The sequence below is a fragment of the Mus caroli genome, unplaced genomic scaffold, assembly GCF_978045245.1.
Source record: "Mus caroli unplaced genomic scaffold, Mus_caroli_1 scaffold_2, whole genome shotgun sequence".
Taxonomy (NCBI): Eukaryota; Metazoa; Chordata; class Mammalia; order Rodentia; family Muridae; genus Mus; species Mus caroli.
Genome location: NW_028227257.1, coordinates 28989339 through 29006799, shown reverse-complemented (window position 1 = coordinate 29006799; position 17461 = coordinate 28989339). Strand labels below are relative to the sequence as shown.

Below are 17461 nucleotides of genomic sequence, written 5' to 3'. Positions count from 1 at the left end.
TTCCCTTTCCTACCTCTGAACCCTCATATATCCCCCAGCTCTTTCAAATTCATAACATATAAATGTAATATATAATACCATAGATATATTTAAAAATCACATTATATATACATATATACATAATAAATATTCAAAAATATAAGCACAACCTGCTCAGTCTGTATACCAGTACTTGTCTGCATGTTTTCAAGGCTAGCAATTCAGTATTTGAGGCCCAGTTAGTATGCTCTTCCCTAAGAAAGACCATTTCTGCAGCTCTCAGTATCCCTCAATTGCTAATAGTTCTTTGTTAAGGGTTGAGGCATCATGAGGTTTTTTGTTTTTTTTGTTTTTGTTTTTGGGGGTTTTGTTTTTGTTTTTGTTTTTGTTTTTTGTTTTTTTGTTTGTTTGTTTTTTGTTTTTTGGCTTTTCGAGACAGGGTTTCTCTATATAGCCCTGGCTGTCCTGGAACTCACTCTGTAGACCAGGCTAGCCTCAAACTCAGAAATCCTCTTGCCTCTGCCTCCCAAGTGCTGGGATTAAAGGCATGCGCCACCACGCCCGGCGCATCATGGGTTTTTACCCACCTACAACAGCATGCCTGGACTTGGAATCCTTGTTCAGTTCATGTTTCGACAGCAGTGCTGATGATTTTTCATAGGTGTTGCTTCCACCATGTATAGGAGACACAGTTTACAGCAAACTACATGATTCTCCTGCTTTTCAATCTTTCCACTCCCTCTTCTGAAATGTTTCCTGAGCCATAGGTGCAGGAATCGTTTCGTAGGTGTACCCATTTGGGGCTGAGCTTCACATCCTTGCACTTTGATTGGTTGCTGTTTTCTAGAATGGTCTCTGTCTGTTGCAAAGAGAAATTTCCTTGAGGAAGGATGAGGGCTACACTTACCTGTGCACACAAGAACAAAAATTTAGAATGTTAGGGATTATGCTAGTTTAATAGAGTAGCAGACATAGGTACTTGTACTCCAAGATCCATGACTAGCCTTGTGTCCTTGGCTAGGTTTCCAGTACCAGGCTTGGTTTCTCTCTGGTTGAACAGGGAAGTCTTAAGTCCAAATTAGAGAGCTGTTGATGACTGCCAGAGTATGCCTGTATTACCGCACCTTTAGAGTTATCAATGCCATGCTGATTGTTGCTATAGTTCATATTGTTGTAGTCATAGTTTGGAACGACTGTTGGTTCCTTCCCTTTTTTGGAAGTTACATGCACCTCCTGGTACCATGAAGGCTAGTTCTGAGGGAAGAAGTATTCAGGTCAGTTCTAGCTCACGGCCCTCTTTAGATCTAAGATTTTGTTTTTACATGATCTAAGACTCTAACATATCCAAAAATATTAGTTATCTCTAATTGGACATGATACATACATGGTTGGGAAGGGGAGTTGAAACGAGGCACTTCCTTTCTTCAAGGTGGCTAATGAAGGGAGAACCATCAGGGGGTTCCCTGTTGATGGAAAGACAAAGGAGAAACCAGAAGACATAGATCTGTGGCTCATTTGACCCAAAACCTTAAAAAAATATGTCTGATATTTTCTGCACTCGAGCCTGGTCACATTTATCCTGGAGGATGGAAAGCATGTGGTCTAGCAGGAAATAGCCAACATTGTATTAGCCTACAATTCCTCTCTTTTGAGGGAGGAGGACACTCATTTGATTCTTCAGATTGTCTGCTTCCACTTTGCATGTACACACTTAATAGCCTGCCAGCATAGGCTTTCAACAGTTGGCAACCCCTACCCCTGGTCAAGGAGGATCTCAGGTTGGCACAGGTAACAGCAGGCACTTCTCTCAGTTTGATGCTCCTTGGTGATGTACTATCAAGGTCCCTTAGAAAGGTCCATGGTGGGACACCCCAACTGCCGCACCAAACAACTCCACTCAAGCAGGAAACAGTAAGATCACCATCACCTACACTGCAAAGAGCAGCTGGGGTGACCTCTTCAGAAGGCTGGTCTGGAATGATGAGAATGTGAAGTAAAACTAGCCAGGCAGTTTTAGGGCATGGACACTAAAGAACAGCAGTTCCCAGAAGGTCTGCGATCCTATCTGCAGTTCTGTCCTTGGCCAGAGTCCAGAAATGCCAGAAGGAAGTCCTGGTTTCCTGTCATCTTCTCTCCTCTTTGTGTAACCAATGCCAACTGTGTGACCGCTCATGCCTCACCCCACTTCCTGCTGTTGATCCTATAAAAAGCTGCCAGACTAGCAGGTGCTTGATGGTACCCCTTGATGGCACTATTCCTGGAACCTGCTCCTGTTATCCAGTAGCTCTGCCTTCTTTCCCCTAAGCAGCCAGTAATACAACTCTTTTCTAAAACTCACCCTCTCTGTCCCATGAATTTCATTCTTCAAATTCATACAAGAACCTAGAGCCACTGAAAGTTTTGTATGACCTTGAGTTTCCAGAACCCTGACTCCTGAGTAAATAAGTCCACCTAGATGAAGAAAGTCTCTGTCAAACCCAAAGACAGAACCACCACCACCACCACCACCACCACCACCACCCCTCTCCACTTCAGATCTTGTGAGAAATCAAAACTAAAAGGGAAACAACGTGTAGTAGCTGACACTAAGCAATACAGCCTGAAAAGTCCAGTGACACATCAAAGAAGGTCCACAGTGAAATGGAGAACAACCTGGGTGCCTACCATAGATCTGAGTGTAGCACACAGGGGTCTGGGCTCCTAACCCACCATAGAGACATCCCTCAGGTTGCTGGACAGGGTCAGGTCCATACCCATGTGGCATCACACTTGCTGTCCCAAGTACAGGAACATTACTTAAGCAGCTGCCTACAATGACATCCTAAGGACATTCCCAGTACTCAGGGACATCCCCTACAGTGCTCACAGTATAGGTCCAGTTCTCTGGGGGCTTCTTGTAAGAGGATCCCAGAAAAGGCTCATCTCCAGGAACCTGCTTGAATACAGTCCCCCTCCCCCTAGGACAAGCCTTTACCAAAGGGGGTTTATCGTATCATAATGGTCATGGAAGGGTCAGTATCCAGAAGACCAGATAAACAGGATGCTCCCTAATGTAGGCTCAGTACCCAGAAGACATCTATACTTACTTCATGGAAGGAAGGACAAGCACACTGAGGGCTGCGCTCATGCTGGAAACAGTGAGGACCAGTAACAATGCTGTTGAACTTACATTGCTCCTAGGGCAGACCCAATATCAAGAGGGTTATCCACATATGTCCTCAAGGCTAGCCCATTGCCTATGGGAACTGCCTCATTGCTGAATTCAGGTACCTTATCCTGGGAGCCACTAGCACACTGAACTCCATGTTAGGCCCCAGTACCCAGGGGGCCAGCTGAGAACTGCCTACCAGAGTATTGACTGGTACTTGTGAGCCCATCTGCATACTTTTCAGGTTAGAGTCAATACCCAGGTGGCCATGAGCACACTGCGTCCAATGGAAGGCCCAGTATCCAAAGGAACAATTCCAGGCTAGTCTACTTAAAGCCCAGTACCATGGGGTACCTCACACATTTGCCACTTCAAGCCCTGTGCCACAATCTGGCTTGAGGACAAGGGCAGTACCTCAAAGACCACTTGCACTCTACAACCTATGCATGTGTAGCTCCAACAAGTAGGAGATGACCCACCCTGGCCAAAATGCATCCTTAGTACCCAGGGGCTGTCTACATGTTGACCTAAGGACAGGCACAGTCCTTAGGTACCTCAGGGACTTCACCACAGCTGACCTTAACTCATGCTCAATCCCCAGGATTAGCCCACTGAGGACACCACCTCTTTCACTGAGAATTCAGGCACTCAATACCCCTGCTTCCCTGGAATCTTCCTGTGTCTTCCATTCCAACATACAGGATCCCATTCTTTTGCAAGCAGTGTTCTCACTCCCAAAGCTTCCTGAAAATCTGGACTTCAACTTCTCTCCAGATTCCTGGAGGATGGGACTCTGCATTTTATTTTCAGCAATCTCAAGAACTATACAAGATGAGGTTCTCCTTAGGGGCTCCACAGAAGCTTTCAGACTTTATGTAGTACAGAGCAGGGAATCCAAATCCCTGAATTATCTTTGTTCTGCACCACACTGGCCTGAAGACCAAGCAGCCAGTCTAGCTTCATCTCCTGCTCCCACCTAGACTACTGATGCTCTGGTTACTGCTAGAAATACAACACGTGGATTATGTTCTGACTCCCAACCTCTCAGTGGATGTTTGAAACTGAAGCGGGCACTACTCTATCCCATCTATACTGAAGACATTGTGTCCCAGACCCTAGCAGCCAAAAATAAGGACCCCAAGATCAAACAAGAGAGGACCATAGAGGTTGTCATAACAGCTACTACTTACTGAATACTACCTGCAGCACCCAGAAACCTATTGGGATCTCAGATTACATAGTTTGTCCATGTCCCGCAGACCCTATCTGCCCTGTTTGGAATTTAGTAGGATCCAGCACAATTCACCTGGATCAGACCCCCTCCACCGCTGCCCCGAGCATCCCGGATCTGACTATATCTGTATGTCAGGCAGCCTGGGAGGCCCATGTGTCTCCTGGGGGCAAGTAAGACCCCAGGCATCCTTCCACACTACCTTCCTAGCCTAGTTCTGAGAGACAGATATACCTCTCCACACTGAAGCTGATTACAGCTTGCTTTCCTCCTACCCTGAGCCTTTATGCAAAAGAAACTCCAATGTTTCACAAGTCCCCAGAGGTAACTGAGGTACATGGGCTGTTCCTAGTCTAATGACAGCAAAGCCTAGATTCAGATTCAGATAACTGGGTATAGGTACCCACTCCAAACCATGGGCTGAAAGTAGAGGCATGGCCAGAATCAGACCTCTGTCTACGTAATTTCCTCTCCTTAGAAGGCTTTGAGCCCAGAGTGGGCCATGATCAGTATCTCAGCTCTCATGGTGCTGAGCTCCTGTTTGAGGCACAGAAGCCACGCGCCAATGTTCCTTCCCAAGTATGAATAGCTTTCCTGCAGGTAAGATAACCCCTCAGACCCAGACAGCATAGTTTCTTGTCTCTTGAAGGGGGCTATTCTGAATACTAGAATGCAGGAGGGGAGAGAGGCTATACATGTAGAAGGACAGTCAAGTGACTACTTTTGAAAATCCCCTGGTTTCTTCACATCAGCATCTCCCGTGTGTGGTGAATGGTAGGAAACTGCCCCCTCCCACCCCGGGAAGGAGAGAGAGTGCTTTGCTCGTGGGTCTCACTTCTCTCCCCTGCCTCCCCCTGCAAATGATCACAGCTTGGAAACTTCTTTAAAGGAAGTGGTTGCTCTTGTGGCCCCAAGTCCTGAAGATGAAGCGCTTCTGGTTAAAATGATTCAGCAAGAAACCACGCCCCACTGAAGCTACCCCACCATGCCCTGGTCCTGGAGCTGTACTTGCCGAGCACTTGGCCCACTACATGCTCCCTGCATTCCCCCAGCCATGTGGCTGGCCATTCTGCTTGCCCTCTGCTGCCTAACTTCTGACACCCATGGGGCACGCCCCCCAGGTAAGAGAAGGGTCATCTGGCCCCATCCCAGAGTACTGTTCTGACCACCTTTTAGTCGAAGTATGGGGAGCCTGGCCTGTTAGTCTTGCATCTTTCTTAGGACACTCTTGGAACCCTGTGAAAGACCCTGGCAAGGGGCTGTGGATCCTGGCAGCACTTCTTCTAAGCAGAATAGACATCAGGGATCAAGCATAACAGCAGCCACAGGGATAAAGAGAACAACTTCTGTTCTTTTCTGTTCAAGGGCCTCACTCAGTCTATATATGACAGCTTTACTTTTCTAATTGACTTTACTGCAGAGACCCCAGTAAGATATGTATTATGCAAGTCAGCATGCTAGTGGCCAGTGAGGGGTGGCAGCCGCCTATGTTGGAAAGCTGAGATACAACCAGGCTAGCTAGCTTGCTAACCATCAGCCATGAGTGCCTGTTTCCCTACAGAGAGCTGGAAGATGTCTGCCCCAGCAAGCAGATTCAGAACATAGATAAAGTTTGAGGGCCCTGCCTCTAACTGACAAAAAAGCTGATAACTGACCATCTCCCAGTAGATGAAGACAGCGCTTATGCATAAGGCTTTTGTCATTCTTCCTCCTTAAAGCAGGCTGGGAGGCAGTGAAAGGGAATACCCAAGAGACACCAAGGACATAGAATCCCCCTTCACAGCAATTAGGTGCCAAGAAGTAAGTGTAGAGACACAGTAGGGCATAGCCTCCAAATCTAAGACCCAAGTAGATGCTGTGAATGGGGCACTGTGGACACAGGGCAGTAATGGGTAGGGGAGCTTCTGTTCTGAGGATGAGGATGGACCACAGCAGTTCGGGGGCCATTGGCAAAGAGGTGTTAACTGGTAAAAGAGGAGATAGCACTAAGCACAGACCAGGCCACAGACCTTGCCGCTCCATGTCCTGCTCCCCGTGGTCTTAGTGCTCACGAGGAGGCCCTTCCTGGCCTACCTACGATTCCTCTGCCCCAGTTGTCCAGAGAGAAGCTGGTGTTCATGCTGCAAAGCCCTCTTGGCCTATGTGAGAGATCTGGGGAAGACATTGGCACTGGCTATCTCACCGATCCTGGGGTTTCCGTTTTTTATACTCGGTGTTTTGAAGATGCTGTGTTTGCCTCTTCTGAGGCCTAATTCAACAGAGTGGCCACATCTACCACATTATAGTTAACACCGCAGGACAGCTGTTGGGGGAGATATTGGAGGACTGCCAGTTCCCTGTCTCTACCATGTTAACTTCCCCCAAATTTGTGAGCTGAAAGGAATCCTCTCCATTCTCCTGCCCTCAACAGCTTCTCTGAGCCACCCCCTTCAGGCCTCTCTGCCCAGACCCAAATAAACAGCACCCTCACACTGGAGCCTGGGAATACTACAAGCCCCTTATACATCATCTCAAGCCCCATATACACCATCTCAAGCCCCATATACACCATCTCAAGCCCCTTATACACCATCTCAAGCCCCATATACACCATCTCAAACCCCTTATACACCATCTCAAGCCCCATATACACCATCTCAAGCCCCATATACACCATCTCAAGCCCCTTATACACCATCTCAAGCCCCATATACACCATCTCAAACACCTTATACACCATCTCAAGCCCCATATACACCATCTCAAGCCCCATATACACCATCTCAAGCCCCATATACACCATCTGAGAAGTCCGGAACTTCCTTCAGCCTGCCCTTTGAGATGCCAGTAACTGGTTCTTACCTGAATGTCTTAGAGAAAGTAGCTCAGTGATGATCTCACAAAGTGCTTATAGGCCTGGGGTACAACAGTGCCCACCACTGCCTGCAAGTCAATGGCCAGGCCTTTGCTCTGCTGTGCTAATGAACCACATCTCTACCCACTATGGTTCCTCCCTTCCTGATGCTTCCATTAAGGCCTCCGATGCAAAATGGGGTACTCTCAAGCTCCTCTCAAACAGCTGGGAACCTTGACCTCTAATGATTCATATTCATATTCTCATTCTCTCTCCCTCTTCCCTCCCTCCCTCCTTCCCTTTTTCCCTCCCTCCCTTCCTCCCTCCCTCCCTTGCTCTCTCCCTCTCTCCTTCCCTCCCTTCCCTACTTCCTGTGGAATTCTGGAATCCTCTGTGAGCCAAGGCAAAGCAACAGGGATACTGAATGTGTCTGATCTGAGCATATGGCATAGCTCTGTGCCTAGGAGTTAAACTGCCCCAAGCAGTATCCCCAATCTTCAGAATTTAGGAAATTGCCACATTCATTGTCTCTGCCTCTTAGCTGTTGGTGAGAATGGGGAGCCTTCTTTCTCAATGTGTCACTTCTTCCACAAAGGTTCCCTGCTGGTGGTCACCGTTTGCCTCATCGCCTGCCCCTTTCCAGTAGGACTTGCAGAGGAGGGCTGTTTGCTTAGGCAAGAAACCTGCAGCCATGTAGCCACCTGCTCTGCATAGCAAGGGCTAAGGGCATAACTAGGCCTGGGTATACTGGATTCCCACAGAAAGTTCTAAAAGCTGTTCTAGGTTGGGTCTAGGCCTGAATGGGCCGCTGACATAGATTTCCCATGAACATGTTTGTCCTCAAAGATCCTTGCTGCAGTCATATCATACCTGATATGGTACTGGGTGATACTGACTCTACTGCTTCGTGCAAACTGCCTTGTTTATTCTTATCCTTCGAGGTCAGTGTTATCATCATCCTCATTTACAAATGGAACATGGAGGCTCAAAAAGGTTAAGGAGCTTGCCCAAGCTAGCACAGCCAATGAGAACAGCTGAGATTCTAACACTGGATGTGTCCCAGTTGGTAAAGACAAGAGTTAATCAGAGAAAAAAAAAAAAAAAGGAGACAATGCTGCCTCAAAGAAGCCCACCCCACCCTCATCACTCAGGACCTCAAAGCATAAGAATCACCCACAGAACTCATGGGAAAGACACAGACTCAATGGATTTTGATGGTATAGGTGAGGGGCCCTAAGAGGTAAAGGTGTGGGTGGCTCATCAGCAGCTGGGCAGAGCTTGGCATTTGTCTTATCACCATTCCAGTCCTCGGACTTCCTCGGCTTCTGTGAGAACATCAGAAAGGGCTTGAGAGCAAACTAGAACAGTCCAGAGGAGACTGTACAGGACTCAGCTATGAGACATCTACGGACCAGACCAGATCCCAAAGCCATACTGGACAAGAACACTGACAGCATGCTACTTACTTAGGATAAAAAGCCTTAGGGGCCCATGCCTAGAAAGCCTGGAAACAACTATAAGCTGTAACTGGCTCTTGGTCTCTAGCTTGGAAGCCCTTTGCTGGGAGAGACCCTGCTTGGTCAAGCACGGTTGGCCTCCCTTTCCTAAGAGAAGATGGGATGTCTCAACGTCATGTGTTCCAATGATCACAGCTTCTCTACTATACCACTCTCCCCTCAGCCCACAGAAGACCTATAGCGGGCGGCAGATAGATGATGCTTGCTGTACTGTCCTGGCTCCCCTCACTCGGGTTTAAATAAGCAAGGAGAACAGCCTTCTCTAGTGTTTCACTTGAGGTTCTCTGATAGACTGCCGATATCCAGGAAGGACCTCCCTGTTCTCCTGATACCCTTACCCTCTCGTATCTGCTGTGACAGGTTCCCCTGCTAAAGACTGACCAACAGGCCTGACCACTATGCCTTGGGTATCATGATTCTAGCAGCCACATGGACAAACAGCCTGCTCGTGTTTAATAAAAACCTGACTCCTTCACTGGCCCCAGAGCCTGAAACCTTCCCCAAGCTCTGACAGAAAAGCCTTCTGGTGGGACCCAACTTTCCTGTCCCCCAGTTCTGAGGTGTCATTTACCTACAGTATTAATTCCTAACCCCCAGTTCGGTAAAAGCTATTTCTCCAACTACTTCCTCTGGACCTCAATTACTATCTACTCAGTCACTTGGATAGAGGGATCACTTGTCCCCAAAAGGAACTTGGTATCTAGAGTTGAAACAACAGCACAGCCACACCAGCCAGCACCTGCATCTTGGTGTCCAGTCTAGACAGTCACCAAATACTTATATCGATAAAGTCTAAAAAGTTTACCAATCTAATGCCCTGCTATCCCATTCCCTCCACTAACTTTGAGCTTTTTATTTTCATTGCATTTTAATTGGTTTTTTTTTTTTTTTTTTTTTTTGGTTTTTTGAGACAGGGTTTCTCTTTATAGCTCTGGCTGTCCTGGAGCTCACTTTGTAGACCAGGCTGGCCTCGAACTCAGAAATCCGCCTGCCTCTGCCTCCCGAGTGCTGGGATTAAAGGCGTGCGCCACCACGCCCGGCCGTGCATTTTAATTGTTATTACGTGTATTTATTTATGTGCAGGGCCACATGTGGACAACTGTAGAGGTCAGAGAACTTGAGAGCTGGTTCTCTCTCCCACCAGCATCAGCCTTAGGTCATCGTGCTGAACAACCAGCACCTTTACCCCTGAGCCATCTCAGCAGCCCTTTAGTTTCATATGCAACTCATCCCTGGCTATTAGGGGGGAAACGTTAAAAATAAAGAGAAACACAAATTCAAGACATTAAGAACCACAAGCCACTTTCTGCTGTAGGGAGCCAACTGCTTCACTGATTCTTCTATCTTCCTAATGATAAAAGTCCAGACCCTGAAGCCAAGTGGCCAAATACATACACCTGGCCAAGTCCTGCCCTCCTCACTTCACCACTCTGATCTCTGTGATACTGAAGATGGATCCCATGAATAAGCTGAGCAAGGGACTGACTGATCAGGGTCTCCAGTGGGGTGGGTTTTCAGGCCCAGTCACACCGATGCCTCTGGGAGCAGGGAATCCCAAGAAGAGAAACTGGAATTCCAAGTTATACCTAGCTGTAAGAATTTCCTCATACTGTTCCCTCATTTATTTATTTATTTTTTTTACAAATATGGACTCCTTGGTACAGGAAACCAGGTCTAGGAAGAAACCAGCTAACCACCCTCTCATACCCACAGCATACTAGACTCTGGACCCAAAACTCAAGGGATAACATTCACTCAACAGGAGAGAGAAGAGCTGTATACCAGAACCTCAGGAGCCAGTACATACACAGTGGTGGAGTCATGAGCTGTGTTTAAGGTGTACCTGACTTAGGCTGGACTCAGGCTGCTCTGACAAGGTGTAAGACTGCAGGAGGGACACCACGGGGGATGACAGCCAGCCTCAAGGACCAGTCTGGGCAAATTCTAACACATTTCCTGTCTGGAGTTTTGCTGCCTGGTACCCCATGTTGAGAATAACCCTGGGTTCTGAAAAAGGTCACGTAGGCAGCGACTAGGGGACAGGAACTATATGCACTATTGTTCAGCCCAGGGCATCTGTTCTTAACTTCAAGAGTATAATAAAGGTGCACAAAAGTCAGGTAGTGAAGGAAACAGGTGGTAGGCACACGGGACAGTGGAGGAAGGCTAGGACCACACAGCTGAGAGAACTGGGTACCACCCAGGGGATGAGCCATGACCCTTTGACTCAGGTATTCCCTTGACATCAATGGTTTTTGTCTGGTTCTTTTGTTTCTTTCAGATTTTTGTTCCAAAGATTTGAACTCCAGTGTGAAGCCAGGATTCCCCAAAACAATAGAGACCAATAACCCAGGAGTGCTTAAGGCCGCCAGGCACAGTGTGGAAAAGTTCAACAACTGCACAAATGACATCTTTTTGTTCAAGGAGTCCCATGTCAGCAAAGCCCTGGTACAGGTGAGGAGCTAGGACCAATAGCTGGCACCTCAGGACAGCTCTGGGAAGCTGAGCCATATAACCCATTACCTACAACACTGGAACAGAAGTTGTACTGTAGCCAAGACCAGTGTGACCCAGAGCTGAGCCTCATAGCCTGGCACCTTTTTTTGTTTTAGTAAAACTGCCAAATCTCTGGTTGGAACCCATCAGTAGCAGTAAGAAATGGCAGGGTTCTAGAGTGGTGTGCTGAGGCTGGCAGCCTGCAGGGATGCACAACAGTACCAGTCAGGGCTGCTCTGCCAGGGTCCAGGGTCCAGATCATCTCCTGTCACTATCCCTCTCCCACAGTCCACAAAGCCACTCTAGTATTTTCCATTGCAGCCATTCATTTTTTCCACCTGGAACTGGGCCTACTCCCTTCTCAGACCTACAAGTCCACTCTTTCTCCAGCCTGCCCAAGTGTCACCATTCAAAGCCAGCCTTCTTGATAATTGATTGTATGTCCATTCAGAACTTTCCTGCCCAGGGTACCTTAGGGGTACAGCCAGTCTTGCTAATCATGTGTCTCAAGAACATGTGTTAACATGACAGGAGGGAGGTCTTGGCAGTCTCTCATTTGCTTTACACAGTGGCCCTGAAAGCACTCTGCTACTGTGAAGCTGGCTTCAGAAGATATACACTTGTGTGTTGGAGCCTAGAGGGAAAGGGGTACAGAAAGGCCCTGCTCTGAGGGTGGTAGCTTTATAGCATTCCTGTTTGTTCTGGGCCAAAGGCTATGGTGTCTTCTATAGTCTTCTTTTGGCAAGTATAAACTCTTTTAGAGTGTAATATTCTATAAGAAATGATACTAGGGCTGGAGAGATGGCCCAGTGGTTAAGTGTGCTGACTGCTCTTACAGAGGTCCTGAGTTCAATTCCCAGCAAACACATGGTGGCTCACAACCATCAGTAATGGGATCTGATACCCTCCTTTGGTGTATCTGAAGACAGCAACAGTGTACTCACATAAAATAAATAAATAAATCGGAGAGAGAGAGAGAGAGAGAGAATGCTTCAGGCACACTGGTGTGTGGCACTATCAGTGCTCTAAGGACCAGCCTCTGACAATCAGAGCCTAAGCCTGAGTGCCCAAGGTCCCCCATAAGGGAGATGAGCACTGTCCCTGTGTACTCTCATGATGTTGGAGACTGTTTCACATGTTATCTGGTTAAGACTGGGACTAAAACTTGAGGAATTTTCCAGCTACACAGAAACAAGCAAGGAAAAAGAACTAAGTCACAGCTGTGTCCAAGTAGAGAACTATTATGATGAAACTCAAAATAAACCAGTTCCCATGAAAGTGGGGAATCCAGCAGGTACCTACATGTATGCCAACAAGCAATACAGAAGTTAGCAGGCTTAACATTTATTTAAGCATCACTGGGGGTTAAAATGGAGGGTTGTTTGGTAGGTTGAAATGAGATGACAGATAAGAGGGAGAAGGTTAGTCTTTACCTATGGCTGTGGCAACCCCACCCTGATGTTTCTCTAGAATGCAAAGTTCCAGGCAGAAACCTAAAAGGGGCCATAAGACACTGCTCAACAGGAAAGGAAGAGGGATGCCTGGAGTCTGGACCTGTTCACCTGCAGCAGCTCTCCTGGCCAAGTCCAGAACTTGCCTCCCCAGTACTCTCCTTACCTGCTTTAAGACATGCCTCACCAGCTGGGGAGGCAATGACCACTTTGCCTCCTATGCCAAGTAAAGTAGTCCTTGGGCTTTTGGTTTCTTCAGGTGGTGAAAGGCTTGAAATATATGCTGGAGGTGAAAATCGGCCGAACTACATGCAGGAAGACCATGCCCCACCCACTGGACAACTGTGACTTCCAAACCAACCCTGTCTTGAAGCGGGTAAGCAGAAGAGCCTGTCTATTGAGTAGCTTCCCTCCACCGCAGCACACTTCTACACCTCAAACCCAGGGAGATGTTCCCTCCCAACCATGAACACATGACAGCAGCAGCAGCAGCAGCAGCAGCAGCAGGCACGCTCTCCAGGGACGCAGGGTTGAAAAACAGTATCCTCCCAGCCCTTGCATGACCTATGCCACCTGACTTTCACTTCCAGAAGTCTCTTTGCAGAGCAATGCTCTGAATGTGGAATAGGGAGATTTCAGCAGAAAATGTTTTCAAATGATTCAGGAATCATATACAACACTTACAGATACAGGATATGTTATAAAAATGTAAGTGCTGTATTTACTATATCTGATCTCTCTAAAGAGAAAAGGCAAAAGCTATGTGGTAAACTTTAACATATCATAATAATAGCTAAGGAGTATATACGCTTGAATCATTCCAACGTTTAGGCTTGAAGATTTTCAAAACAAAAACTGGAGGTGGGTATGGGAAGACTGACTCAGCACAGAATACATGCAAATGTATATGAGTTCCCAATTGCCTGGCACGTACAAGGGGAATTAAGGGAGCTGCCCTGGGTGGGCAGGGTCTCAGTGGCAGCTGAAGTCCTAAGATGAGCCCTTTTTCTGTTTGTTTCAGACTCTATATTGCTACTCTGAAGTCTGGGTCATCCCCTGGCTCCACAGTTTTGAGGTGCCTGTTCTCCTCTGCCAATGACTTCTGTCTCTTTAGCCAGACTGCAGCTGTGATACATATCCACTCGTGTTTTCCCCACTCCTTATTTTCCACCCCATCCTGGCCATCTCAGATCCTCGGGGCCTGCTTACCAGTGAGCAGATTAACATGCCAGTGGGTCATAAGGGGGCTGGAATGGGAGAATATAGTGCCCTCCTCTCCAGATTAACTGTATTCACACTTTCTTCTAAAATGAATTCTTCTGGTGCTACACACCTAGCTTCAGGATGTGGGCATACAGAGAGTCCTTTGATGACATTACTGGAGCACATGCAGAGCAAAGCAGATACAGTCAACAAGGTGGTAGTGTGGGAAGCTTCTTGATGCCTGACTGCATGAGCAGATTCTGTATCCGTCTGCTCTACTACCATCAGACTAATATTGATGGGGATGATTTATCATAAATAAAAATCTGATCATCTAAAAGCAATACTGTGTGCCATCCTTTACAGGAACCCAGGAAAGTGGGTGGCCTGGTGAATTTTGTTTCCATAAAACCTCAAGAAGCTTCATGTAGTGATAAGCTGTAAGCTCAAGCGTGCTGATGACCTAAGTAACTGGCCCAGACCTTGACATCAACAGGGTAGCAACACCCACAGAGAATAGAGGAACTCTGGGAGCATTTCTGAAGGAAGAGTGCCTGCACCCAAGTCCTCTGCTGTCATGAAGGTTAATACTTTAGTAGCAAGCTCAACACAGGGTAGGATAAATGATGGGTCCAAACACCTCAAAGTCAGCCACTGGGAAACAGAAGACGGAGCCTGGATAAAGGGGCTGGGGTGAGATAGACAGGCTGTGTTGGGCCCTAGAAGAATGAAGGATTGCAAGGAACGGGGAACTTGGAAAAGACAGCAAGGGAGCTTGAACTGGAAGATGCACAGGGGCAGAGCAGAGGGTAAACCCAGAATGGGCTGGCAGCTATGTCTCACAGCTTTCATTCTGAGAGAAGGCCATCCATCATCACTAAGTCCACATATGCAAGCTGGGCATGGTACACACAGTTCTAGCTACTCAGGAGCTGAGGCAGAAAGACCTAAGGTCAGGAATCCAAGACCAGCCTCAACATAGCAAGACCATGTCTCAAAAAAAAAAAAAATAGGTAAGACAGTATGTGAAAAACTTTCAAAATTTTGCAAAAACACTCAATCAAGATCTGGGTAGGTCTGGTAAATTGTTATTAAGCAAAAAGCAAGGAATAACCAAGATACAATTCACAGACCACATGGAACTCAAGAAGGAAGGCCAAAGTGTAGATGCTTTGTTCCTTCTTAGAAGGGGGAACAAAATACTCACAGGAGGAAATACAAAGTGTGGATCAGAGACTGAAGGAAAGGCCATCCAGAGACTACCCCACCTGGGGATTCATGCCATATACAGACACTTATAGCAGATGGCAAGAAGTGCTTGCTGACAGAAGCCTAATATAGCTGTCTCCTGAGAGGTTCTGCCAGAGCCTCACAAATACAGAGACAGATGCTCCCAGCCTACCATGGGACTGAGCACGGGGTCTCCAATGGAGGAGTTAGAGAAAGGACAAAAGGAGCCGGGCGTGGTGGCGCACGCCTTTAATCCCAGCACTCGGGAGGCAGAGGCAGGCGGATTTCTGAGTTCGAGGTCAGCCTGGTCTACAGAGTGAGCTCCTGGACAGCCAGGGCTACACAGAGAAACCCTGTCTCGAAAAACCAAAAAAAAAAAAAAAAAAAAAAAAAAAAAAGAAAAGAAAAGAAAAAGGACAGAAGGAGCTAAAGGGGTTTGCTACCCCATAGAAAGAACAATATCAACAAACCTGATCCCCCAGAGCTCCCAGGGACTAAACCACCAACCAAAGAGTACTCATGGCTCCAGCAACTTATGTAGCAGAGGATGACCTTGTCAGGCATCAATGGGAGGAGAGGCCCTTGGTCCCATAAAGGCTCGATGCCCCAGTGTAGAGGAATGCCAGGGCTGGGAGGTAGGAGTGGGTGGGTGGGTGGAGGAGCACCTTCACAGAAGCAGAGGGAGGGGGGATGGGATAGAGGGTTTCTGGAGGGGGGACCGGGAAGGAGATCACATTTGAAATGTAAATAAATAAAATATCCAATTAAAAAAAAAGAACACACCTTGATATTAAAAAGAAAGAAAAAATATGGGTAGGTGCAGTGTGTGTGTGTGTGTATGTGTACACGTGCACGCACACATGTCCCATTTATTGGGTTCTTATATATACCACTCTTCCAACCCTTATTCCATCCTAATCCCTTCCTTCCTTCCAATACTAGGTAGAGGAGAAATAAGGTTAGAGGGGAAAGGGGATGTAGACTTCTTTAGATTATTTCCTGATGATTAGAGGCATCAAGTTCCTGGGGGCAAGTCCAGTCTTCATCGTCAGGATACCTCCAACTCCTTCTCGCCTCTTTGCTCATGGCCACTTGACAAACTGCACGCAGCAGCGGGAACCAACTGAAGCCTCCCGGAGCGTACCCCACCCCTCTCCGGGTTCTGGTATTTATACCCTCTGATAAGTTCCCATAATTCCAAGTGTAAACTATCTGCGGCTAGACAATAATCACAACCCTCCTAGTACGTGAAACAAATAACTGCCACCTGCTGTGAAGCAGCCTCTTATCCCACACCTGGGATTAAAACAAATCGTATTCACAGAACATAACTGGGTTTTTAAAGAAACCAAAATTTTCACTACAGGTATGCAGACCATAAAAATTTCAAACGGTACTTACACTGTCAAGTAAAAACTGACTCTTAATAGCTTTTAACAATTGAGGCAAATTATTAATGACTTGATTAATGTTATAAGAATATTAGTTAAGTCATATTAGAGAACATTCCCTTTACGTTTATAAGAAAAGCATGTCCCACATATTTAAGACAACCCCCTTTAGCGCCTCACCATGACAAATTACCAGGTAAACACAGGAAATGACACTTGGGAGCTGAAAGCACAGCTGAGTCAAAATGAAGAGTCCTTTGCTACAAATGTAAAACAATTAACTTCACCAGTGAGAATTTAGTCCTAAAGACAAAACCCTCTTCTCAAAAACAACTGGCAGTCAACTTAGAGGCCCAGGACATGCAGAGTCCTTAGAGACTCGTCGGTAGCCCAGCTATCCATGCATACCCGATGGATGAGGCACATCATGTCACTGCTATTACAAGTAGTCACATGGCTGTTCAAGTCTCTTTCCTCTAAAGTTCCATAAACAGTATTGAGAGCTGGTTAGCCGATGAAACAGGATTGCATTCACTGGTCTGAAGCCCATTTGACCATAAACCTACTGCTGCTTTTTTTCTACAAAGCCAGTTCCAAGGAGGTGACAACTTAAACTCCTGCCACTTCTCCAACTGAACATGAGCAGTGTGAGGAGAGGAGGGCCAGCCAATGGTTTTCATTTACCTCACCTACTGACAATTTTTCAATTTTTAATATCATTAACTATTCAAACTACTGTTTCTGTCAAGTCATTTCAAATACTTCCAGAGACACAGTTTTTCAGCATTCTTACACCCAAGGAGAAAAGAAACAGTGCCAAGAGCAGAAAATGCAAACAGGAGAGAAGGCGACCAACATACCTGGGATGAGTCAAAGCTGGGAAATGCGACCTGGGACCCTTGGTATCCTGACAGGTCCCCTAACTTTACTTCTAAGCAAATTAAATGGCTGTCTTGCCCTAAAATAATATCCTTACCGAATG

At 46.8% G+C, this 17461-nt stretch overlaps 1 protein-coding gene and 1 long non-coding RNA gene across 2 annotated transcripts; one reads left to right on the top strand and one right to left on the bottom strand.

The window, feature by feature from the left end:
• Positions 1-343: 343 nt before the first annotated feature.
• LOC147005776 (uncharacterized) lies at positions 344-1444 on the bottom strand. Its single transcript, XR_015044807.1, has 2 exons — positions 1364-1444; positions 344-1233 (listed from the first exon to the last, which is right to left on the bottom strand). It is a non-coding gene; the product is annotated as an uncharacterized LOC147005776 (long non-coding RNA).
• A 3917-nt stretch (positions 1445-5361) lies between these two features.
• On the top strand, positions 5362-14155 carry Cst7 (cystatin F). The gene is made up of 4 exons (XM_021156760.2): positions 5362-5479; positions 10990-11162; positions 12915-13031; positions 13677-14155. The coding sequence occupies exons 1-4, from the start codon at positions 5413-5415 to the stop codon at positions 13752-13754; spliced, it is 435 nt and encodes a 144-aa protein (XP_021012419.2). The 5' UTR covers positions 5362-5412; the 3' UTR covers positions 13755-14155.
• Positions 14156-17461: the final 3306 nt, after the last annotated feature.